The sequence below is a fragment of the Euleptes europaea genome, chromosome 17 (assembly GCF_029931775.1).
Source record: "Euleptes europaea isolate rEulEur1 chromosome 17, rEulEur1.hap1, whole genome shotgun sequence".
Lineage (NCBI taxonomy): Eukaryota > Metazoa > Chordata > Lepidosauria > Squamata > Sphaerodactylidae > Euleptes > Euleptes europaea.
The window spans coordinates 25,811,389-25,838,488 of NC_079328.1; the positions used below are offsets into that span (position 1 = coordinate 25,811,389).

General features: G+C 41.3%; 1 protein-coding gene across 1 annotated transcript in view; it reads right to left on the reverse strand.

Annotated features, from left to right (window-relative positions):
* Window positions 1-477: 477 nt before the first annotated feature.
* NFATC3 (nuclear factor of activated T cells 3) overlaps window positions 478-27,100 on the reverse strand; it is a 66,989-nt gene continuing 40,366 nt past the window's right edge. The window contains exons 4-10 of the mRNA XM_056862520.1: window positions 24,215-24,414; window positions 17,407-17,579; window positions 16,042-16,182; window positions 13,654-13,709; window positions 12,922-13,048; window positions 10,483-11,541; window positions 478-626 (exon numbers count right to left, since the gene is read on the reverse strand). Of these exons, the coding sequence (XP_056718498.1) occupies window positions 502-626; window positions 10,483-11,541; window positions 12,922-13,048; window positions 13,654-13,709; window positions 16,042-16,182; window positions 17,407-17,579; window positions 24,215-24,414 (1,881 nt within the window). The 3' untranslated portion in view covers window positions 478-501. The remainder of the gene's footprint in view (window positions 627-10,482; window positions 11,542-12,921; window positions 13,049-13,653; window positions 13,710-16,041; window positions 16,183-17,406; window positions 17,580-24,214; window positions 24,415-27,100) is intronic.

The following is a 27,100-nucleotide window of genomic DNA, read 5'->3' on the forward strand; positions in this document are numbered from 1 at the left end:
TCTCCAAAATGACCCCCCCCCCAAGGTATACAAATTTATATTACAGTCCTAATACCTCTCCTAAGGAAAAAGCAGCATATAAGATGCGTATTTTTAAAAATTTTCCCCCACATTCAGTACTGTGCATATTGAGAGCAAAAAACTATTCCTCCATACATTAAGCACTTAATATAAAATTATTCTATTTAAATGCACAAAAACAAGCAAAGCTCATTGGTGGTGGCTGTCGACTTTCCAAGGTTAAAATTTGCTTGTGTTGCTTCTGTGTGTCCATTTTTGCCAAAGTTTTACAGCATCCTAGGAAGCTAGAATCAGACTGCTCCGTCTCCAAGCCAGAAGTATATCCCCCCCTCACCCCTGCCCACTCCCTCCCCGAAAACAGCCGAATCGCTCCAAATCATCAAGGCCACAAAGTCGGAAGCACAGTAAAATCTAAGGAAGTGAATGAAGCGGTCTTTGGAGGGAAGGGCGGAGTGTTCTGCTTCGCCGCAAGCTGAGCTGCTACTGCACGGCATCCGAAATGCCCGCCTCCAGAGATGTGGGGCATGTGTTTGGAGGATGAATGGCCACCACCGCACCATGGGACACGGAGATCTGCGACATGTCTCTTCCTATGATCTCATTCACTGAAAGGGTGGGGGAGGGGAGAGAGAAAAATAGGTCAATATGTTTTTTTCCGGTTCTCATAAAAGATTGATAGAGACAGCTTTAAAAACAAACAAAACCGCATACTTATTCTTGTTAAAGAACATTACAATTTAAAGGCTTAAAGATTTGCAGTGCTAGAGTTTTTTTTAAAGTAAAAACATGGAGATGAAGTTTCTCAACTATGTAAAGAAACTGGAAAGAGACAGTTTTGTGTGTCTGCGGGTAGAGTTACCGGCCATCTATTTTAAAAACTAGCTAGGCACTCAGATATCACTGTTCAGTCCCACTAGCACAGGTGCCAGGGCCACCCCAAGGATTTCTGGTGCCCCAGACAATTGCCTAGTTTTGCCTAGTGGTCGGGCCAACTCTGAGAGGTGCACGTTCCCCCCCCCCCCCCGGCTTTTGCATCAGTTTTTATGCTGCCTCTGCCCAATCACTTGTTTTTGGTATTCTGGTTTTTAATTGTAAGCTGCCTCGAGTGGGACACCGAAGAAGAGGCACAGAAATGTCCTAAATAAATAAATGAGGAATTAAAATGTTACCAAGCACTATCACCTAGTTTCCTGCTGAGGAATATCACTGAGACGCTACAGAAGAAAACTTATAAAAAGCACTATAAAAGTTTTATCAACATACAATGTATAAACCAGCCATATTTTATTTTTTCAGTTGTAATAGCAGGCTTCATATGAAATTTCTCAACAATGTAAAGGAACTGGGAAGAGAGGGGAGGGGCCGTGGCTTAGTGGTAGAGCATCTGCTTGGCATGCAGAAGGTCCCAGGTTCAATCCCCAGTGGCATCTCCAGTTTAAGGGACTAGGCAAGTAGGTGATGTGAAAGACCCCTGCCTGAGACCCTGGAGAGCCGCTGCCGGTCTGAGTAGACAATACTGCCTTTGATGGACCAGGGGTCTGATGCAGTATAAGGCAGCTTCATGGGTTCATGTGAAATTAATAATCCACTTTGCTTAAGCGACTCAACACACGCCTGGCACACTTCTAAAATTGTTAACTAATCAGCATGTAAGTCGATACACTGTTAAGTGACAACCGATTGCATATATTTTGCACTTTAATTCTGCCATTTTTGTTCTGAGAATTTTTCGAGAGTTCTTTTTGCGGTGCTGGTTTTAATGAATACTTTAGTACAGAAACAGTGCAGTGATATCAACCTGATACACCACTGATTATGAATAGCACGCTGTCCTTGGGGTGTTGTAAGCTATTGAACCCACTACTGTTTAAGTCAGTGGCTGCTGCTGCCGCTACATTTCTGATAAGAAATGGAAATACTGGAATCCAGCAAAGAAGTTGGATTTGGACTCAGACTGCTGCCAGCTTCCAGCTTGGACAGCGTTAGATTACGCACTGTGTTCTCTGCTTCCATAGCAAGACCACTGCTATTATCTGTTCAGGGTTGTGTGTTCCCCCTACCCTTACAAGTTTTGTTTAACAGAAATAGTCAGGGCCCAACCACATAAAGGCAGAACGATATGCTGATATTTTTAAGTCACTGCTGGATGAAAACCAAGAGCAACTTGTGAAACTCTGCAGACAGGGTCGGTCCCCACACACAGAGAGAGGAACAACTGCCACTGGGGAAGTTTCACCTCCTTTCTACTTATGCATCCTTCCTATTAATACTCTGTCTGGTCTCCAGGCCTAATACGTTGAGAACTGTTAGATATTCATTAACTTTTCCTCGCTCCAAAGACTCAAGCTCTCTAGAGCTCTCACACCCGGTAGCAATGGAAGCTTGCAGTGTACAGCCTGCAGTTTCCCCTGTCTTGTTTCATCTCTCTAAGAGTTGGTTTTTATATGCCGACTTTCTCTACCACTTAAGGGAGACTAAAACTGGCTTACAATCCCTTTCCTTTCCCCTCCCCACAACAGACACCCTGTGAGGTAGGTGGGGCTGAGAGAGCTCTAACAAGAACTGTAACTTGTCCAAGGTCACCCAGCAGACTTCATGTGTAGGAGTGGGGAAACCAACCCAGTTCACCAGATCAGCCTCCGCCACTCATGTGGAGGAATGGGGAATCAAACCCGGTTCTCTAGATCAGATTCCACCGCTCTTAACCACTACACCACACTAATTGTGGTGGATAGTGAAAAATCACTATTTCCCCCTGCAAATCTACATATTTTATGCTTTGGTATCTCATACATTATCCTAAATTGATATACAGAATACAAATTGGTTGAAAAGCACAATAAAATGCTATGTGAAACTTACTATCGGACTTTGTAATTTGATTTAAATCGTTTATCAAAAACTTTATATCCTACAAACCCTCTTCATTTAATGTTGCTGAAGTTGATGGCCTCATCTTGCAGTTATATCGGCTATTACCAGGCCACTGGCTTTCAGTTTCTGATGCTCCAGAAGGGTTAAATCTCACTTTTTATTCTTGTCTGAACACCTATATGAACTCTATGAAAACTGACTGTCCACTGAACTAACCCTAACTACCACAGATAGTGGCGAATCTTAGGCGCACCCCAATACCCAAAATTCTGGCTGCAGTCCCACTCTACACAATTAGGAAATGCATTGATTAACATCACTTCTAAGTTATCTGCATTTAGAGTAGGCTGCTAGAATGGTTAAAAAAATAAGAAAAGCCATGCTGGATCAGACCAAGGCCTATTAAGTCCAGCAGTCTGTTTACACAGTGGCCAACCAGGTGCCTCTAAGAAGCTCACAAACAGGATAACTGCAGCAACATCCTGCAGGTTCCACAGCACCCAATATAATAGGCATGCTCCTCTGATACTGTAGAGAAAAAATATCCATCATGACTAGTATTCATTTTGACTAGTAGCCATGGATAGCCCTCTCCTCCATGAACACGTCCACTCTCCTCTTCAAGCCTTCCAAGTCGGCAGCCATCACCGCATCCTGGGGCAGGGAGTTCCACAACTGAACTATGCGTTGTGTGAAGAAATACTTCATCTGTTTTGAATCTCTCACCCTCCAGCTTCAGCAGATGACTCCGCATTCTAATATTATGAGCAGGAGAAAAGTTTCTCCCTGTCTACTCTCTCCATGCCAGGCATAATTTTATAGACCTCTATCATATCTCCCCTTAACTGCCTTCTTTCTAAGCTAAACGGCCCTAAGCATCTACATGCATGGAAGGAAGGAGTCAAATGTTTACTAAAAGAACACACAGTGGCAGTTCACCTGACAAAATACCATACTGGTAGAAGCATCAGTCAGAAAGGCATAGAACACATTGGTACAGGATTTTTACAGGGATTGTGTTTATATGTATTTCCAGAGAAAGAGTGGTGGTTCCACACCACAAGCTTTGAGAAGAAGGAAAGCAAAATTGGCATCCTGTTTGCCTGAGCTTGCAGATTTGGAATTCCAGACTACTTAATTACCTGCTGACCGTTTAGAAATTATTTTGAGGGAGTATAGCTGTGAGCAGAACAGATGGCAAATGACATTTGATGAAGTTGCTGGAATGAACTGCTTTGCCTTTTGATCTTTAAAAGTAGAAGTATATTTGCAGGCAATCTTTACAAATATTGAGTTAGTTATTTTATGTGTCTAGTGCATTTATATGCCACGCTTCCTGCAAGGAGCTCATTATAGGGTCTCCCTTCTTCCATTTTACCTTCACAACAGCCCTGTGAGTTAGGGTGAATGAGTGATTGAAAGAGTGACTGTCCCAAGGTCACCCAGTAATTATTATGACATGTGGGGCTTTCACCTCTGATCTCCTTGATCCTATTCCGATGTTCTAACCCCTATGCTACAATGCCTCTCTACAAATATGGTTTCAAATGGTAAAACCCCTGTCCCAAGACCTGGGAAACTTAATATAGTGGAGGGAAGAGATGGTTCAGATGTTTTATCAACATCTGAAGTAATTAGAAGCAATCCCAAATAAGGGTAAGATCTGCACTTCAGATTAATGTTTTAAAAGAATGCATTTATATGAAAATATTAACACAAGAATGTCGAATGGAGTTGAAGAAAGGATGTGTATTTTACCTTTCGAAGGGAAACGTGGGAGGAAAGCAATGCAAGTCATCTACTTCAGATAAGAGTATGGTGCTTCTACATTACACACACACACAAATAAATTGTACAGCCACATCTGGATTATAAAGCAACTAATACTGCCTAGAGTGTATTAAGTGACATTTCCATATAACTAATTAGAGAACCATTAAAATCTGAGCTGGGACCATCCAAGAAGCACAAAGGTTTTGCTTAAATGAGTTACTCAGCAGAATTCCTCAACTCTGCTCCGTGCACTTCACTGTCTCTACCCTTGCTAGGGTGCAACAGGTCCCTGTTTGGACATAGGCCCTTCAGGATCCAACCTCTTACACCAGAACAGCATTGCAGACGAGGTGAGGAATGCTCCCACCTTATTGACCTTGCAAGGATGCTGCAAAACAGATTAGGAAGGAGTTTGAGGGCTGGCGAAACACTGTTCTGGGGCCAACCTAATGGACAAAGGGATGCTCAACTAATGGATTGAATGATCGGACGTGGGCTCTGAGATCCAATTTATTATGGTTTGCTATCTGTGCATGCAGAACTTATCATAAGGAAAGCTGATTAGATGTAGATGGTGGAGTGAAAATTGGTGGAAGAAAAACAATTTGAGATATGCAGAAGGCACTACATTACTGGCAGAAAATAGGGAAGACTTGAAACGGCCACTGATGAAGAAATGCTAAAGAAGGATTACAGGTTATCATCAAAACATCAAGACAAATTACTACTGGGGAACTTTAAAGTTGATGGTGAAGAAACTGAAATCGTTAAAGATTTCTATTCCTTGGCTCCATCATCAACCAACTTCAAAGTTGATGGTGAAGATACTGAAATTGTTAAAGAGTTTCTATTCGTTGGCTCCATCATCAACCAAAAGGGAGACTGCAACCAAGAAGGCAAAAGGAGACTGAGACTGTGAAGGGCAGCCATGAAGGAAAAAATTCTTAAATGTAAGGATGTGTCACTGGTGACGAAGATCAAGATAATTCATGCCATCGTATTCCCTGTTACTATGTATGGGTGTGAACGTTGGACAATGAAGAAAGCTGACAGGAAGAAAGTTGAGTCATTTGGTGGTGTTGGAGGATAGATTTACAGATACCGTGGACTGCCAAAATGAGAAATCAGTGGGCTCAAGAACAAATCAAGCCTGAACTCTCCCCTAGAAGCTAAAATGACTAAATTGAGGCTATCATACTTTGTTCACATCATGAGAAGAGTTGCTGGAAAAGACAATAATGCTAGGAAAAGTGGAAGGCAGCAGGAAAAGAGTAAGACCCAACATGAGATGGATTGACTCAAATCAAGGAAGCCAGGGCCCTCAGTTTGCAAAACCTCAGCAAGGCTGTTAATGATAGGACGTTTTGGAGGTCATTAATTCATGGAGTTGCCACAAGTCAGAAGTGACTTGACAGCACTTAACACACACACACACCAATGTTCATTTTGAGCTGGTTTACTGATTTAGTTACTGTATTTTTAATTTTTAATCAACTTGTTTCTGTAGTAATCTATTGATATTGACACACTAATTTTCTATATGCATACCAGCCCTTGCTTAAAACAGAAGCTATTGAAATCAGCCAAAATCTGCCTTGATCCTCACAGACAGTACACAAAATTGTTTTCTAAAGTATCAAGATAGGAACCTGCTACGGTTACTTGGCCCACCTCCTGCATTTTGTTCGTTCTCTCCGCTCCTTAACAGAAGCACAACGTGTACTTCGGAACCAAAGCTCGGACTGCAATCCTCTAAGCATTCTTAGCAAGGCACTGTGGGCTTTTTTGGTTGTTGGTTTTATGACTTAACTTTGTCTAGCTTTGCTGCTGCAGGGATTAGCTTTATTGAGTTGTTTTACTGACCTATTGTATTTATTTGAATTCTTATACTTTTTGTTAGCAGCACAGTTAATTTAAACTATATATACTATAAATTAGCTGTGCTGCTTTGGTAAACAGATTCATAGATGCAAAAAAATTAGTTATCAAGATTAAATTAAGTCTCAAAGAAAACAAAGATAATAGTGGAACCACTGATTTTTCTGGTAGATATAGGGGTATTCCTTGGAATAAAAGACTATGTAGCTGTCAGTTGAAAGAACCAGAATCAGTAGAACATATTCTCCTAGATTGTCCCTTGTACTATAAACAACGTCTAGAACTAATTAACCCTCACCTTATGTCCTTAAAAGATTTAGCATATGATGGTACCAAATTTTTATTAGTGGATAGGATTCCTGCTGTTTCCAAACAGGTGGCACAGTTTCTGGCGATTGTTATTAAAAATAAAAATAAGAGGGTAAGGGAATAAATAAACAATAAAATCAACTGAGGCAATACAGACACTGGGAAATAATACATAAAAGGGTATTGGTATTAGCTGTGCGATAGGTCCTGGTTCTCATTTGTCGTTTGGAAGAATGTATTATTACAGCATTTAAAACTGAAGAGTTTTAAATTGATGGTTAAGTTTTGGCTATATTGTTGTACGTGTGACTCTTTTGAGCGAGTATGGAGTTTTATGTATTCCTGTTACTATTATTACTATTATCACACCAATAAAGGTGACTGAAACTGAAAAAAACCCTGATATTTCTTGCACAATGTGTCTGTACCTGCATGCAAAAGACTAACAGCTGTGGTAAGGTTACAAGTCCCTGTAACTATACAAGCTTTGGCGGTACAATATATTTAGCTCTATCTTTTGTTGTACACAGCCAGCAAGTGGTATCATGTCAACTTCCAGTATAGCAGCAGGCCAGGATATAATTAACTTGTACTGTGGGGAAACCAGTTGCAATTGCTGGTTTGTGATCAAGAGGATAACAGGAAGACAAGTATCATACTTGCCTTGAAAAAAGAAAACTCTCACTTCACAAGCACCACTGTAAGCTGTACGAGAGCTCCTAATAAGCAATTAAAATTAAAACTAGATTTATATCAACATGTGTTATTTCCCATACAAAACCTGATCTGTTAGACACAGAAGTTGTACAAACTGTGCACAGCACGTAATTTACTGATGAGCACTGTACACAATAGACCTGGACCATTAATTAAAGCCAAGACTCTTTCGATACAAAAAAAACCCCAACACAAAACTGAACAAAGCTGGAAGCCACAGAAGATCTTTGAACTATCCACCTATGCTTCCCCATAAATGTGGTTCACATATTACCATGTGAACAAGGGAAGGCTTGTATTCAAGTCTCACTCTAGGTGTTTGGGGGTCAAGAAGAAGGGAGCAGACGCCGTTTCGCTAGCATCCAATGTAGGAGATGATGACTAGAGAAGTCTTAATTTTCTCTGCCTACCTCCACAGGGCTCCTGGAAAACGAGATGCTGGAGGATGTTTGGCGGCAGCAATGTCTAGCTTTATGGCAACTAAGAGTGCCATCCTCAGCAGAGCTGGATGCTTCTAAGCCCACTGAAGTCAATGGATTTAGAAAGCTGTAATTCTGCCTAGAATGGCAGTATAAATCTACATGCTCTTGCAGTGGCTTGCATCAAAACAAATTCCTCCACCACTGCTATGGTGCTCTGCACATAATGATAGATGGCTCACATGTGCAAATGCACAGCAGACCCTCCAAGAACAGTTGCAGCCAAGAAGCCTTCTCTCTCTCCTTGATATCTCTGCCAATACAGATTTAAAAGACTGGTCAACTGGCTATATGGCTCAGCCCTTGTTCTTTTTACCCTCAGAACAACCCTATGAGGCAGACACTCTTAGCCTACCATGACCCAAGGTCTTTCAATAAGCTCCATGGAGATCTGAACTCAGGTCTCCAGTCTTAACTACACCTCACATTGCTGTACTGGAGGTGTACCTATTATGCCATGTGGCACATGAACGTAGGGGGGCTAACCAGCTAGCTTCCAAAGTCTGCTCCTAATCACTGCAAAGACACAATACTGTTAGAGAATTAAATAATGCTTCGGTATGGGCTGAAGGACTAGTTCCAATGCAGACTCCTATTCGGCAAAGAAACCCATTTCAAAAGAGACTGGCTTTTATCTAGAATAAATGCACAGGCCTATTACTTGGCTTTCTAATCTGCAGCTTTATGCAATGGTGGGTACAACAGAAAAGGAAGTGAAAGATGATCAGCAAAAGGTCCATCAATCTAATTCTGAACATAACTTCAGGATAACATAACCTCTTAAACTGGCAGGGGAGAAGCTGTGGGTCAGTGGTAGAGTATCTGCTTTGCATGCCTAAGATCCAAGGTTCAATTCTTGGCATCTCCAGTTAAAAGAATCAGGTAATGGAGATGTAAACGACCTTGACTTAAGACCCTGGATAGCTGCTGCCAGTTAGAGAAGGCAACACTGTTGTTGACAGACCAATGGCCTGACTCAGTATAAGGCAGCATCATGTGTTGGTTAACAAAGACACCATAAGATACTGTTACACTAAAAAAAGGTTTCAAGAAAAATCTCAAAACATCTTGACTCACAAATAAAAGACTAAACATGTTTAATTCCATATATATTTCAGGATTTTGTTTTCTACATTGGAACCTACATTTTAACTACATGAACCCATGAAGCTGCCCTATACTCAATCAGAACATTGGTCTACCAAGGTCAGGCTTGTCTATTCTGACTGGCAGTGGCTCTCCAGGGGCTCAGGCCAAGGTCTTTCCCATCACTTACTATCTTCAACAGAAGATGCTGGGGACTGAACCAGAGACCTTCTGCATGAAAAGTAGGTGCTCTACCACTGAGACCCAGCCCCTTCCCAAATGAAAGTCTGGAAGTGGATACCACAGCTCAACTCTACTGATAACTTACTGTGATTTTTGGATACAGCATGGAGGAAGGAGGGTCATTACTTATAAGAAAAAAACGAACCTTACTTTTTATTCAGTGCAGAAATTTGGAGTTCATCTTGAAAATGGTACAAGTAATTTAGTTGTCTCAGTTTAGTCCCGCAATTACTGGATGAACAGAGGTCAAGCTTCTGCAGACACTCCAGCGTAAATCTACTCATCACAATGGGTTTAGATTGGAATACCTGGAATCACTAGCCTCACTGGTGAAAAACTCCCTGCAACTCAAAAACCTACCTAAGGGGATTCTTCCCATAGCAGGGTTCTGAAGTAAACATATAAAGGCTCCTGGTATGAAAGAGCTATCATCTGGATAAATGCACTTCTCATTTGATTATCCATCATCATTAACCATTCTGTTGCTAAATTCAAATTAAGACTAGGCTAAAGTTCATGGTCCACTGAGGTGTTCTAGATTCTCAGTGTGTGTGTGTGTGTGTTTTTTTGGGGGGAGGATTACACAATCCACTAATAGGTCTTTTCCAATGCTCTTTTACTGTAAATTCAAAACACAAAAGAGAAACTACCTTAAATAGCTTACCAAGTTTATACACACAATGTTCTGTACAACAGACATGTGCATACAGGGATTTCCACACACAGGGCTGGATCAATCCAGCTTTTTCACTCACGTCTTGCCCAATTCCCCTCCTTACTACAGTCCCCAACCCACATGACTTTGGTCCAAGCAGGTCCCATGATTCTCAGCATGGCCATTGTTGTGGTCAAATGGACCCTCCCTTCCTTTTACAACAGCAAAAAAGCTAGTTGGGTCCAACTCAATATGCCAAGAACCACTTCCAATTGTGTATTTTCCCAACTGCAGCTTCTTTGCGTCCCCCAACACCGCTGCAAACAAGAAAGTTCATAAGTGTCTGAAGTACCATATGCCAAGGACTAGACTAGCTGAAAGGAATCCTTTACCCCAAAATCAGCACGTCATTCAACCTTGGACCCCAAACACAAAAAAGATACTTACCGTCATCTAAGGTGATGTCTTGCAGCCCTATTGTCTGAAAACTCAGCTCTCTGTCTTCAGGTTCAGGCTTCACGTTAACCGCTGCCTCCTCTGGTGGAAACGGAGATGCGTCACAAACGTTATGATGGATCAAGGATGAAGCTGCAGCAATTCCTCCCAAACCTGGACTGTGTGCCTGAGGCGACTGCTGCCCGGAGTGACTAACAGCAGGCGGAGGGGAGGAGGCGGGTCCTGAGCTAGAAGTCTGGTAAGGCATAGGCTGCAGCTGTGGGGAAGATGGTCCGGATCGTGGTGAATGGACCATAGAATGAGAGGATTTGGGGGACGGTGAGGAAGTGTTACCTGGATTTGAAGAATGGTAAGCCATCTGCTGCAGCTGAGCAGAAGGGGGTCCAAGGGACTGAGTCATTGCAGAAGAGGCAGTACTTTGCCGAGGATTTGGACAATGGTACCCCATCGAATGCAGATGAGGCGACGACTGTCTTTGTTGAGCAGGGTGCGATGAAGGATGGCCCCCCGCTACAGCTGAAGTTGACACCGAAGCCAGATTTGAAGAATGGTACGGCATCGGTGGTAGGGATTGGCAGCTCAGGTTGATCAACTGAGGTACAGCTGCTGCATCTTGCTGAAACGAAATCGCATCAAATCCTTGGCTGGCAGAGTTCATGGGAAGACCAGACTGTCCGTTAAACATAACATTAGGTTGCATAGGCTGATAGGAAGGCCTCGCAGAAGGTGCTGCTGATGTTACCTGAAAAGACGGGTGGACTACAGCTGGAGACAAAACAGGATGCTCTTCACCTGGGCTAATGTTTCTACCTTGGAGATGCGACAGCTGGGGTACTGTGGAGGACACCATGGGCGTATACGCTTGCTGAACTGGGCATACAAGGCTCCTGGGTGACGTAGAAAGTAAGCTCTCGTGGGAGAGCCCTGAATCAGGTGAAGACAGCTGAGTCTGAAGAGAAGGGTGTCCTTTAACACCAGTACAACGGGTCAGGGACAATGACGAAACTGAAGACAAATCCATTTCATCCCTGTTCTCTTGTTTTGGTACAACTGTAAAGTTAGGAAATCAATGAAATTAACATTCATGCGTTACAGTCACCATATTAACTGTGTAAGATGCTGCACTGTCCCACGTTGGACACAATGACACATCTTGCCAGATACTCTCAACACAGACAAATAGCAGCAGTCAAAATACCAATATAGATATTTTTCCCCAGCTGTCCGATTCATGCCCCCTTTTTAAAGGGAAGCAGATGAACATAGGATCTTCTGCATGCGAAAGTAGTATATAATCACTTGCTATATCTACACTTAGTACATGAGAATGAAACTATACTTAGTACGTGAGAATGAAACTGCTGAAACTGTGTCTCTGGGACACAGATAGATATCTCCCCCCTCCCCTTCCGTTTTATAGGCAAGACTGGGATTTTCAGAGAGCAAAGTTATTTTTAAGGCATCGGGACAAAGGAACCTTTCCCTCTTCATCACCCACAAAGAGTTATTCCCCAGCATTATGAATAGTTGGGATAAGGAAAACAAAACAAAATTTGCTTTCAAATATGTATCTGTGCACACCGAGATGGTGTTTATTTTACAACTCTGTGTATCATTACTTTATAAATTTTGAAATTTTCACTCCAAGTAGTAACCCTTCTGTAAAAGTGAACAAGATGACATAGCGCTATATTGTGAAAGAAATATCAGGAGAGAGAAGTATGTGACAAATTAAAAGATTTTTGTGTTCACAGAAGTTTTCCACATGCCACATATAGAAGAACCTATGAGTCAGGCAGTATAGAAATAATTTAGAATCGTAAAAATTTAGAATCGTAAAAATTAATTGCACATCTAATTATTACATCCAGCAGTGACCATCTCATCTTTCTGCAAAAATTTTTCCCTTTTTTATTAAAGCTTTAATTTTATTAAAATACTTATACCTCACCTTCCCCTCATTAAGGTGAAGCTAAGGCAATCTTCTTCCCAACCTTACTGCAATAAATTTATCCAGAATTTACGGTAAAGGGATCTTAGTTTGCAGATCGTAGCTCTTTGGACCCAAATGTGAAACTAGACAAAATTCAAGGAACTGCCTTCATTTTACCAGTTATACTAGAATCATAATCCTAGCCAGCCATAACACAGGTGGTGAGAGAAGTATGTGTGTGTACAGCTGGAAGTATTTGCAGTTTTACTGAAGCCAATCATCCAGCTGAATGGGCAAAATAATTACCCCTGATTTGCAAAATAATTTCCCCTGATTTGCCCTTCTGGTCAAGATCCAATTGAAGGACTGAAGCTTTGAAAAAAATACACATATGCCCAAATTTTATCGTGAAACCTGATTTAAAGACCATCGTAAATGGGGGGAAAAACTTTTTGAACATCACCCATTGCGCTACACTCAAAGGAAGGTGTACATACTTGGTGTGTAAGTAAAACGTTGAGACTGGCTTTTTTTCCTCTTGCCGTTGCAAATGTAGAACTGCACCTGGACAGCAGCCGAAACTGCTTTGTTGTGGTACGGAGGAACTTCAAGAACAATTGTAGCCTGAATGCAAGAGTGAATAAACTTACATGTCAAAGTCAACGGCAGACCTTCAGAAAGCACTTTCTTCCTCAGAAGCCACCAGATACCCTACCGTCTGGCAGGGCGCATGCACCATGTCCTGAAGTAAGAGTTATAAGGCTACAGAGCAGAGCCTTTTAAGTGGTGGTGCCTTTTTCCTTTTCATGGAATGGCCTTCCACAACAAAGCCTGCTAAGGCCACCACACTGCCTACATACATGCTGCTGCACCCCAATCCAGACAACTCTGTCTCATGTCACCCACCCTCAATACTTATCATTTGTTACAACATCCACCCAGCCACTTAAGCACTGGTTTGAAGCTGTTAGTGGTGGGGGACGGGGGGACGGGACAAGAGCAGGATCGCCCCTCCTCAGAGACAGCTGCTAAGTTTTGCAAACACATTTGCATACCTGCTAAAAGTACAATGCCAATGAACTCCTGTTACTTTCCCTTAGAGATTTCTGGTGTTTAGCAAAAAGATATGGATACCCAAACTATGCAACATTTGTCAAGCTAATTACATGGTACAAGTAGTAAAATAAAGACAACTAAAATAAAGATTCCCCATTTAAAAGAGATCTCACCTCTTGACTCTTTTCCCTAATTATTTTTCCTTCTACCTCCCACTGAGGCCGTCCATCTGGTAAAAGAAAGGTTTTAGTTTAAGTATCAAATTATTTGACAACCATCCAGCTGGTAAGGATAGATCAATACGTGTAAAATGCAAAAAAAAAATCTTAGTAGCTGTTTTCATCTGGGAACAAGATGTTTTTTTAAACTGAAAGACGTCTTCAGTAGCCATGCTGAGAAAAGCTGGAACAAAAGGTGAAGGGAGAAGAAAGGACTTGACAGCACGGAAAGGGCAGTGCTGTATAAAGGAGGTTTCAAAAAGGAATTTGAAGAAGGGGAGCAGAGGAGTTGCCACACCAAGCAGTGCCGTTCTGGCATAGAGCAGAAAAAGATCCAGAATCACAGCAAGGCTGAAGAGTCTGGGACTTCTCAGTTTAGAAAAGAGATGAGTAAGGGGGAATATGGTAAGAGGTTTACAAAATTATGCATGGGATGGAGAGAGTTGATAAAGAGAACTTTTTCTTCCTCTGCCAAAATACTAGAACTCTAGGGCATCCAGGGACACTGATGGGCAATAGATCCATGACAGACAAAAGGAAATACTTCTTTATATGAGTTATTAAAATGTGGAATTCACTGCCAGAGGATGTAGTGATGGCCACAAGAATAGACAGCTTTAAAAAGGGGATTAGACAGATGCATGGAGGGCAGGTTCATCAGTGGCTACTAGCCACCGATATTCAGAGGTAGTAAACCTCTGAATACCAGTGCCAGGAGGCAACATCAAGGGAAGGCCTTGGCCTTTATGCTGTTGTTGGTCCTACAGAGTAACTGGTTGGCCACTGTGGGAGACGGAACGTTGGATTAGATGGACCACTGGTCTCATCCAGCAGGGCTCTTCTCATGTTACGATCTTATGTTCTGCAATTGAAGCAAGACCCACAGAGGGCACAACCTAGAGATGCAGACTCTGAGGGCCATGCTCATAATGTCTGCTGACGTTACTGAACATACAGTCCCACTGTGGGACAAATGTGTTATTGTCCCCCCCACCCCGGCAGCATTTCTGGCTTGGGAAAATGCTGTGTGAGGACGAGACTAAAGCCCCCCCCCACACACACACTGCACTACTGAGCCAAATCAGGTTTGGAGTACTTGGGAACTACCCAATAGCATATCTGTTGTTTCAGAGAACCAGACCCGACATGTGGCAGACGTCACGTCTGGTTTGGCCCTGACAGCTGCTTCACACATGACAAAAATAGCAAATCCACCAGGTGCAGAAAAATGAGCAGTGAAATAGGCCTTTGCTGGGGAAAGCAAGACTAAGAATATGAAAATATGCTTTTAAAAAAAGAGCAAGAGAAGCAGCAGCATTAGAGAGTTCTGAGTTTATCTAGTTTTCTACTAGTGCCTTCTCTCAGTTTGGGTTACAAACTGAACTACTATCGGTTTTGGCTTAGAACCTTTTACTGTTTCTCATCAGCACACAATTACTATCAGATGCTTATTATAAAGGTTGCCATCTTGCGATACTACCAGTAGTAAAGCCACCAACAGCCAGAGAAATGGGTAATTGCAATTAAGCATTATGCAATGCTAGAATATGCTACCAACTATACTATGGCTTTATGGGAGGGAGGGTGCAATAGCTACAATATGCTAGCAAATATACTATGGCTTTATGGTTCAAGTATATTTGAACCATACTGATACTTTAGTGAGAGTGGCTCTACATATAGGTACTGTGAACATTATAGCTTTTCCTTCCACAGCATCAAGAGACAAGTGATTCACAAAAGGCCTTAATCTTACAGAGATGCCAAAATATTTTGGGGGGATTTTAAATTAAATCTGTCTCTATGGGAGAGAAAGCTAGGGAAACCATGCAAATTTTTCATTACTAAAATAAAAGATGGGGGGAGGGGGAGGGGAGAACAAAGCTCTTATTTTCTCCCCAACTTTAAGAACTAACTTTTTGGGGGATACCACAGGTTAATGCTCAATACAACTCGTACCTAGCTAAAGGGAGAATTTTGGACTGATGCTTTTAGAAAAACCCACTATGCTATTATGCACATATGGGGGGGTTGTTCAACATCAATCATGTCACTTCAGATGAGAAATAGCCGTTTTGGTTGGTTCTTAAATTCTGATGCTACATAAAGGGCTGGCAACTAGTGTAAAGAAAATACCAACAGTAATGTATATCGATTTTATAGGTACATGCATAAAAATAGAAGAAAAGCAGACCTCTCTCTACACCTGTGTTTCAGTTCAAGTATCAGTATCATGTTTATGAGGAGACAGGATGTATTAGTCAAAACACAGACATCTTTCACTGTCTCAATTCAGCCCCCCACAACTGAGTCATTTTTACTATTTAGAATGGATTGACTTACCTTGCCCTTTTTCAAGAAATATTATTTTTGATTCCGGAAGAAAGTTCGACCCAGTAACCACCATTTCATGCCCTCCATTTACTGAGCAACTGCTGATGCTGTATTTCTCTATCTGGGGAAGTTCTTGAGCCGATCTCTGAGCTTTGTGAGAAAACAGGTATATAAAAATATGTAAGTATTCTGGAGTTGTTATACCCAAATCTGTCAAATTATGTCTAAGCAGGTTGGAAGCAAAAATCTCATGAACTTTATGTTCAGAATATGCTTCCCTTATACACATTTACTGTCAACAGGGGCTGTTAACCACTCATACAGCTCTTCCTAAAGCAGACAGCACTTTGCATCAACATTAGACTGGATAGCTGAGAAGCCATGGAGCTGCCCTGTTCAGGGCATTTTATACATATATCTAGCGCTCTACAATAATAGAGTTGGTTTGTTACCTTGTTTTTTTAAACACATTACATTTCTGGAGTGCTTACTTCATCTCAAGCAAAGAGGTTCACAAACATTATTTGCAGCCTTTTCTGTTCTTTCAATTCATATGCTATCTGATTCTAAGTTACTATTACTTTTTAATACATTTTTAAAACATCAATGTTATTGAAAAGGTGGTTTTACAGCAAAGAGAAGTACAAACAAAAACAGGCAAGCAAAATTGCCATCATAAATTATGCAGTATGAAAAGCCATAAAAATGTTACAAAGAATAAATCACCTTCAAGTAGAAATAGAGTTCAATGTTAATTAAAAACTGTACATGCACCTAAATCAACTGAATTTCCCTCCCACATGGATCACAGTCAGTAAAGTCAAAGACCACTTAAAATATAGCGTTAATTATAAATCCCTATGACAGCAAATAAATATCTTTACACAAGTCTGCTTATGCCATGGTATATTTTTATCAGCATTACTAATAAACAGTATTTCCACAAGGGTATTTTTCATTTTCAATCTCCTGGCCACCTACTTCACACTTCATTTATAGCCTGCCTTTCTCCCCAGTGGGGACCCAAAGCAACTTATATTGTTCTCCTCTCCTCCATTCTATCATCACAACAACCCTGTGAGGTATGGTTAGGCTTAGTCATGTATGTAACTGGCTCAAGGTCACCCAGCAAGCTTCCATGGTAGAGTGTGGATTTGAACCTTGATCCTCCCAAAAACTAGTCCAACACTTACTCTACTATACCACGCTTGCTCCAAATTTGACACCAAAAACAAATACAACTCCCAGTCATCTAAGCTGATGTTTCAGATGCTGATCTCCATTTGTAAGTTGGTTTAAGTACAGTTCGTGTTCAGTGCTTATACAATCCACGGTTTTGATCCTCTAAGAAAACACTAGGAAAAAGAAACTTACAGCACTCGACAGGTATCGAAGAAACTTGGAGAGACAGGACTTTTCCATTGGGCTGTGGGATGTGAACTCGAAACACAAGCCGCACTCTTGTATTTTTCCTTCCAATATCCGTCTCCCCCTTACGAAGCTCTATGTCGGAATTGCGGAGTTTCAAAATGCCTGCACAATCAATACTGTGGTGGACCACAGAAAAGAAAGCAACATTACAAGCCGCTTGTTACTGATTATAAACGAAACGTATTTTACAAAGAAACCTTTCCTGTTTGGAACCTTGTCAGATACAAAGAAAATGGAAAAGTCACAGTGATACACTCTTCATTTGTTCACCCTGTACATTGCACAGCTGGCTTGTGGCCTAAGCATGAATCACTGTAGTTGTCCCCTTTCAATTTATGCAATTAATAGCCAACCAAATAAACTCATGGAGATGTGTCGTGCCAGAAAAAAAGATACCGGGAGGGAAAAAAATCACAAAAAATACTGCTGTGACTATTTTGTCAATGGAAAAATCTGGAAACTTAGTAACAAAGTAAAAAAAAAACCTCTTTGGAACTATTAAGTACACTGTAGCCAGATAAACAATTAGTGTCCTTGAAAATATGCTGTAAGTGTGACTAATTTTATTCACAAAATATACTACACTGTATGAGGACAGAACTGGGGTAAAAAGTTATCCTTTTAATTCTCTATCAGAAAAGGCATGTTTATTGTTAAATATTGGCAGTTTTGTTGTTCTATCAGAAAGTCATTCTAGAAATACCAGAAAAATACTCCTGATGCTTAATAACAAGACAAGCAGTCTCGTCCTAATTCCCTGCACAAAATTAAAACAGGGAGAGGAGACAACGGGCAAGTTCCTACCTTGCAGCTGAGAGGCCAGCCTGAGTTTTTAAAATTTTAAAGGGTTGGTTTTTTTTAAAGGTGGTAGAGCTGAGATATAATCCCCTATAGAAAATAATGCCTCTTTAGTGCTCCTTGCCTCCTGCTGTTTTCCTGACACGACTCCCAGTTCCAGGGTTATCACTAATGATAACATTGGAATCGGGACTCCTATCAAGGAGACAGCAGTGGTGTCAGGTGCTGCCGACCCAACACCCTAAATAACAGGCATCTTGTCGGTTCAGCAATATCAGACTACAAACCCCCAGCCAATACACTATTGAATAATTCATTGATAAGAAGTTTAACTTGGTTATCAAGATATGCAGCTGGTGCTATTGTAAGGAACTATCCAAATAACACACTTCCTTCTGTTTAATGCAAAATCTGCTTTATTTCCTCTCTCTCCCCAGCTTAATTTTTGCTACCTGAGACTTACGAAAAATGAAAAATACATAGGCATAAGTAGCACAGGGTGCAGCAGTTCACAGCTGTCTGTTAAGTACTGGGTGTCTTCCCCAGTTTTCCTTGTAGAAAACTAACACTGCCACACAAAGCCAATCTGCTCAGAATCCTACTCTAAATCTATTCAATAGGGATTGCTCTCAAAGAAAATATTCTTAGTATAGCCCTGTTAGGCATTCATCTATCCATAAATGTGCCAAACAGCACAGTGTTGTATGCAAACTAAGGCTTGGATTAGGATCCAGCTTGTTTCCAACCTTTTTTCCAGTTGCTCAGTGCCTTTTTCCCACTGCAGTGGTTTTCCTCTGCTGTAGAACATGTTACTCCACCACTAGGCACTTCCATTCACACAATACCAAAGAGAAATGTGCCAAGCTTGTGTCTTGGTCTGGTTACTTTTTGGAGGGGGAAAAAAGGTTTAAAAATAAAAAAAGTATTTGGGGGAAAATGAGATGGGCATGAAAACTTCAAGAGCGCCTTGAGGCATGTATTGAAAAAGGGAGTTTGCCTAAGCCAGCCTGTACAGCTGGGAGGGCATAGAGAGGACACTCCCCTGGTACTGGGCAGCAGCCAATTGAACCCTAGCTTCTGTACAGCACAGGGGGGTGTTGATGGGGCTCAGCATCTCTCAGCGCAATTCTATACAGCAATTAAGTGTGTGTGTGTGTTAAGTGCCGTCAAGTTGCTTCCGACTCATGGCAACCCTATGAATCAATATCCTCCAAAGCGTCCTGTCATTAACAGCCTTGCTCAGGTCTTGCAAACTGAGGGCCCTGGCTTCCTTTATAGAATGAATCACGGCAAATAAATAAATACTGTGGGGAAAACAGTTGCTCTCACAACCCATTTTAAAAGGAGAATTGAAAAATACGGGGGTGGGAATCTTTCAAGAAAGCTCCTAGCCCTTATTACTAGAAAAACTGAAATGGGGTGGGTGGGAGGAGGTGCCAGAGCATTATAGCAGAAGACGTTGCTGCAACAGATGGGCACAAGCACAAACAAGGCTTAGGTTCCAAGCCTGAGTTATAAGCAATGCACTTTTATGTTACTAAAACAGAAAAATAAGGTGATGTTTGAGAAGTGTTGCATATATTTCCATTTCCCCCAAAATATTCATGCCCCCACCAACCCCCAATAGAAAAGTATTTTCTCTCATGTCTTCAAAATTTTCAGAAACTCTACATCTCTACTCCTCTTATTCCTGCATGTAAGCATTACAAAGGGGCAGTACATGCCCATAATAAAACTCTATCAAAGCATCTTCTTACTGTACATTTTTTTAATTTGTAAAATTAGACTGGGCAGTCTTGCTACACCACAGTCTAGGGCCGTGTTGGCGAACCTATGGCACGCGTGCCGCAGCCAGCACACCAAGCCCTCTCTGTGGGCACGCGCAGACCCATCGCGTCTGCCTAGAGCTGTGCCGTGTTGCCGAGGTGAGGGCGCTGAGGCGGTGCTCCTTCTCCCCAAGCCCATGCTCCCCAAGTCTGCGCTGGCACCCTCCCTCTCCTTGCACCCAAGGCAAGCCCCTCCCTCTCTCAGCTGAGCTGCGGCCGCAGCTCAGCTGTTTGTCGGGGGCCCCGCCCGTCTTCAGTTAGTCTGGGGCCCGCCCGTCTAAAAAAGCATTTAGAAAATTCTACAACATTTGCAGACAATCCTACAAGCCATCAGGAAATCTACAAGGAATTTTCTAGCATTGTAGCAGCTGAAAAGGTGAATTTTAGTAACAGATTTTTACAGTTCCGTAAGATGGAGACAACCCTGTGTTTTCTTACTTCTCCAGATAAAGCCAAATTTGAAGAACTTGATCTTTCCTGCCTACACTGGTTAGATTTAGAAAATCTGGAAATGGAGCTAATAGAATTTCAAGAAACTCTATTTGAAAAAACAAATTCTATGACCTGCGTGAAACACTTGAGAAGATGGAAGGGATGCCAAAGGACAGCACAGTTATTGTCGAAGGCTTTCACGGTCAGAGTTCATTGGTTCTTGTAGGTTATCCGGGCTGTGTAACCGTGTTCTTTCCTGACGTTTCACCAGCAGCTGTGGCAAGCATCTTCAGAGGAGTAACACTGAAGGACAGTGTCTCTCAGTGTCAAGTGTGTAGGAAGAGTAATATATAGTCAGAAGGGGGTCGGGTTTGAGCTGAGTCATTGTCCTGCAAAGTATTAAAGGTAATGTGCAATTCATTGTCCTGTAAGTATCAAGATAATGTGCTAATGAGGGTGTGGTGTGTTAATGTGGAACCATTGGATCCTGAAGTGATCCGTTAATATGTGGAATCCAAGGCTAATCCGCATGGCTATTGTGGACTGTAGTCTTTGTTAGTCTGGAGGTTTTCAGGACAGGAAGCCAAGCCTTATTCATTCTTAAACTCTCTTCTTTTCTGTTAAAGTTGTGCTGATGTTTATGAATTTCAATGGCTTCTCTGTGCAATCTGACAAAATAGTTGGTAGAATTGTCCAGTATTTCAGTGTCTTGGAATAAGACCCTGTGTCCTGTTTGGGTCAGTCCATGTTCAGCCACTGCTGATTTCTCAGGTTGGCCAAGTCTGAAGTATCTTTCACGTTCTTTTATCCTTGTTTGTATGCTTTGTTGTGTGGTCCCGATGTAAACATGTTCACAACTGCAAGGTATACGATATACTCCTGCAGAGGTGAGGGGGTCTCTTTTGTCTTTTGCTGATCATAGCATCTGTTGTATTTTCTTGGTTGGTTTAAACACTGTTTGTAGGTTATGTTTTTTCAAAAGTTTTTCCATCCTATCAGTGACTCCTTTAATAAATGGCAAGAATACCTTTCATGGATGATACATTTACTATTTGGAGCCATGGTGAAGAAAAAATAATGGACTTTCTAAACCATCTCAATAATATCCATCCAAACATTCAGTTTACCATGGAAAAAGAAATTGAGGGTAAACTCCCATTTGTTGATACCCTTGTCATCCTTAAAACAAACCTTCAGTCAGGTCACAAGGTCTACCGGAAACCAACTCACACAGATCGCTACTTACACAGAAACTCCAACCATCACCCCCGACCGAAAAGAGGAATAATCAAAACATTAATGGACCGTGTAAGATGGATCTGTGAACCACAGTTTCTCAAGGAAGAAACTAATCATCTAAATCACACACTGCTAGCAAACACCTTTTCCAGAAATGAAATCAGAAGGGCCATTAAACCAAACAAAAATCAGAAAACTCAGGAAAAACAGTCTCCCATAGGAAAGGTATTCTTGCCATTTATTAAAGGAGTCACTAATAGGATGGAAAAACTTTTGAAAAAACACAAACAGTGTTTAAACCCACCAAGAAAATACAACAGATGCTACGATCAGCAAAAGACAAAAGAGACCCCCTCACCTCTGCAGGAGTATATCGTATACCTTGCAGTTGTGGACAGGTTTACATCGGGACCACACAACGCAGCATACATACAAACAAGGATAAAAGAACATGAAAGATACTGCAGACTTGGCCAACCTGAGAAATCAGCAGAGGCTGAACATGGACTGACCCAAACAGGACACAGGGTCTTATTCCAAGACACTGAAATACTGGACAATTCTACCAACTATTTTGTCAGATTGCACAGAGAAGCCATTGAAATTCATAAACATCAGCACAACTTTAACAGAAAAGAGAGTTTAAGAATGAATAAGGCTTGGCTTCCTGTCCTGAAAACCTCCAGACTAACAAAGACTACAGTCCACAATAGCCATGCGGATTAGCCTTGGATTCCACATGTTAACGGATCACTTCAGGATACAATGGTTCCACATTAACACACCACACCCTCATTAGCACATTATCTTGATACTTACAGGACAATGATTTGCACATTACCTTTAATACTTTGCAGGACAATGACTCAGCTCAAACCCGACCCCCTTCTGACTATATATTACTCTTCCTACACACTTGACACTGAGAGACACTGTCCTTCAGTGTTACTCCTCTGAAGATGCCTGCCACAGCTGCTGGCGAAACGTCAGCAAAGAAAATACCAGACCACGGTTACACAGCCCGGATAACCTACAAGAACCAACAGCACAGTTAGTTCTGAAAATGAAATCCTTAAAGTGTGGAATTCTCTGCCAAATAATTTTAAGTCAATGAAAGCACTTGGGATTGCTTTCCTTACTTTGTTTGGATCATCTTATGCTTGTGAGCAGCTGTTTTCAGCTTTGAATTATATCAAATCTGACACCAGAAACAGGCTAACAGATGACCTGAGTGCTGCATGTGTTGCTCTCAAACTTACAAAGTATAAGCCAAGGGTAGACAAATTATCGGCATGCACACAACAGCAAAAATCACATTAATTGTTCAAAAAATTTGACGATGTCCTCAAAGATGTCACAAAAATGGTGAGTTACATCATGGCTCGTCCTCTGAATTGTCGACAGTTTCAAGCACTTCTTGAGGAGGTTCAGGCACAGTATAATTGTTTACTTATGTACAATAATGTCCGGTGGCCGAGAAGAGGACGAGTCCTGGAGAGATGCATGCCAAATGCAAACTTTTACCTTTCAATAAAAAGTTGTTTGTATCATTGTGTTTTTCTTTTAACGCAAAATATGTGAATGTATGAGTTGTTTTTTCTAAACTAAAACCTCAGTATTCAGGTTAAATTGCCGTATTGGCACTTGGCGATAAATAAGCGGGTTTTGGGTTGCAGTTTGGGCACTCGGTCTCTAAAAGGTTCACCATCACTGGTCTAGGGGCCACTATGAAAATGCCACAGATGATTTGCAAACATTAAACTGCACATGGTCAGTGAAATGTGCAAATATTTCTCACTAAAACTGAACATTCCTTCCTACAAAAAAAATGACTTTAAACTTTTGCTGCAACACTTTGATTCTCAAAGTGTTATCTGTGGACGTAAAAAAGCAAAGAATCACTGTGGTTAAGTTGGTTTAATCAGTTTACGGGCAGGAAACAAGAACTAATTTGCTGAGATATTCACATCTGGACAAAAGATTGGGAGTCTTTTTGTTGAAGGTTTCCCAAATCAGGATGCTTCACAGTAGGATCCCAAACCAGGATGATCCACACACAAAACACATAGGGAAGTAACTTGCAGGAACAGCAAATAAGCTGTACTCATGCTGCCACAAACAGAAGTTTGCCACAATGTCAATTCAACTGAAGCAACAGCCCTGTGGCATTTGAAGCACTCCTAGATAAAGGCATAATTTTTAACAAAAATGCAATAGGGCACAGGGTTTTTTGTTTGTTTTTTTGTTTTAGACTTAGGAAGGCAATCCAAAATTCTTGCATTAAACTAGAAAGAACTTTGTAGAAATGAAGTGACCCAAGAGAAGCTGATCCAAAAAGGAAGCTGAGAATAGCAGTTTTCGTAAGAGATCCCAGCCAGTGACTCACCCTCAAACTTGGCAACTGACAAACCTAGGCTACGATTTACCAATTTGCATGAAAAAGTCTTCCAACATACCTGGCTGACATATTGTTTTCAGGAAGCAGTGGAATTTCCAAGACCTTTGTGCTGGTAATAATTATTTCTTGGCTAGCAGTAGCAACCGTTTTCCCTGTGATTCTGTGCACCTGGTAGAAGGCATGTGGCCTTAAGTAGCGATCATCTGCAGTCCCAATGAACATCTGTAGGTTTACTGGTTTTTCACTGTAACCCAGGAGCTGATAAAAAGAAAGATGCAAATGTTAACTTGCATTACTTGGTGCTTGGACAATATTTTTTTTGTAAAACAAAGGTTCTAAAGATAAGTCACAGAAAAGCAGATTTTTACTCCAATAAGGCCAAATATAAAAGGGTGTATTATGCAAGCAGCTGAATTTGAAATGCAGTTCAATACATAACTTCCTTTAAAAAATGTTCAGTTATCTTTTTGTACATCCCATTACTTGAAATTTTACACATGATTTTTCAATAAATAATACTTTACACTTACACAACACTTTAGACCAGGGCTCTGTAACCTGTTGCTTTAGAGGCAAATGTGACTTGGTATACCTTGACCTAGATAGCCCAGGCTAGCCTGATCTCATCAGATTTTGGAAGGTAAGTAGGGTTGGCCCTGTTTAGTATTTGGATGGAAGGCCACCAAGGAAAACCAGGGTCACCACACAGAGGCAGGCAATGGCAAACCACCTATCAACGTCTCTTGCCTTGAAAACCCTACGGGGTCACTATAAGTCGGCTGCGACTTGATGCAAAAGAACCCTATGTATTGCTCTTTCAAAAAGAATATTCAGTCATTAAGGTATATTGGAAAGGCAAACAGGATAATAGGATAACCATGATGTGACGGGAAAGGCAGGCAAAGATTTTTATGGGAATAAACAGCTTCTTAAAGATGCTTCTCAGACAGAGGAATGACAGAGGCGAACAGTGGCCTAAAATCCAAGTGCAAATCATGAGCATTAAAACAGTTGAGCAGGGTGTTCCTGTGTTATCCACCACCCATTGTGAAACCTTGTGTGCCCTGATTCCTAATAAATGACTGGCAAAAACCAGTGTTTGGGCTGCAGAAACTTTATAGATCAACATGTCAGTTATCATTAACGTTAAGCTATATAGTTTCAATTTGGCAAAAAGGCTCTTATACTGGCTTCGTTGATCTCTGAAGTTTGAGTTTAGTTCTTTAACTGTAAAACTGTAAAAGGCACCCTGTTTTAGAATGTTGAGAGGGCTACCCATATGCTTTTAGCAATCCTAGCAATGACCATGTGAGATACAAAATTATTTTAAGTATCCCCTTATGGTAAAAAGGAAGCTAGGGCTGAGGGAACAGCCACTATTTATCACAACTTCTAGTGAGAACACTGCAGGGGGGGGGAATCTGAATCAGGAACTTCCTGGCTCACAAAATATATGCCATTTTAAATAGATGATATCCACAACCAGTGGAGAGCCAGTGCGGTGAACTGGTTAAGAGTGTCAAATTAGTACCTAGGACACCCAGGTTTGAATCCTCACTTGTGCCATGGAAGCTTGGGCCAGTCAGACAAACTCACCCTAACCTACCTCACAGAGTTGTTGTGAGGATAAAACGGAAATTATGTAAGCCACTTGGGGTCCCCACTCGGGAAAAAGTGGGATCTCAAAATCCAAGTTATCGAGGAACGAATAAGCAAGGAGCTAAATAAACTCCTCCATGAAGCCAAGTTTTATGTCGATTTCATCACAAAGTTACAGTGGAGGAAAGCTGCTACTTGGCAGGAAGGTCATCTCTGTGAACTGGCCCAGATAAGAGAAATAGCACTTTAACACTTTATGAAGGAGTCTGGCCTTACCACCACTCTTTTTTTCTTTTTTTGCAAACTCCAACAGCTGCTGAGAACATGATGTTATAAACTAGGATATTTTAAGGAAGCAGCAATGTGCTGTATCAACTGTACTAATCTTAAATTAACTGCCATTTAATGCACTGCGCTTGTGAAATTCACTGTGGTGCATACTATTTATTCCCCAGTATTTTAAGGCATTATGTTGGCTAGAAGGACTTAGTACTGACCTGGGACGACAACCATGGAACAGGCTTGCATTTACCCCCTTCCTGCTCTTGTGAAAAGGACTTTACTAGTCTGGCAAATAAAACCAAATTATATCATGGTTTTTTTAAAAAAATGAGATGCGACAAGGAACTTGAGTTGATGTACAAAATATGAAACTGGATAAAGGATTATCACACATACATACACATACCTTTATTGGCATAATTACATACTTTAGCCAATGATCGAAGCAGGATATAAAGGATTATCTTCAAGACTGGAATACAGCTACTCATACACAGGAGAGGTAACTGGGACTGGATGTGCCCATTAATTTCCACAGACCCAACAGCTTACTTACGTACCTTTTCTCTTCAACAAACCTTCATAAAGCTATGAATATACACTCAGTGCTAACATAACCTTATCCTTAACTGCTGTACCAACGTTTAAGGACCCTTTGTGTTAAATGAAAGCTCACTATACTGGGCTACCATAGGAGCTTAATACCTTGGGCACTGAGCGTTTCACTCTATTCTCACCTCTCTCTCTAATTGGGGACTTACTAACCTCACTACTCTCTTAATGAATCCCTTAAATTTAAACTAGTTGAAGGGGGTGAAGAAATCTGAAATGGCATGGCACGATCAAATCTTATAGAAGGATACACGGAGTATCATGGAGTATATATGGAGATGATGAGAAGGAAGGCACCTTAGCCATCTTCTGGGCATGGAGTAGGGGTCACTGGGGTTGTGGGGGGGAGGTAGTTGTGAATTTCCTGCAGTGTACAGGGGGTTGGACTAGATGACCCTGGTGGTCCCTTCCAACTCTATGATTCTATGAGTATGAAGTGACATAGGTGCAA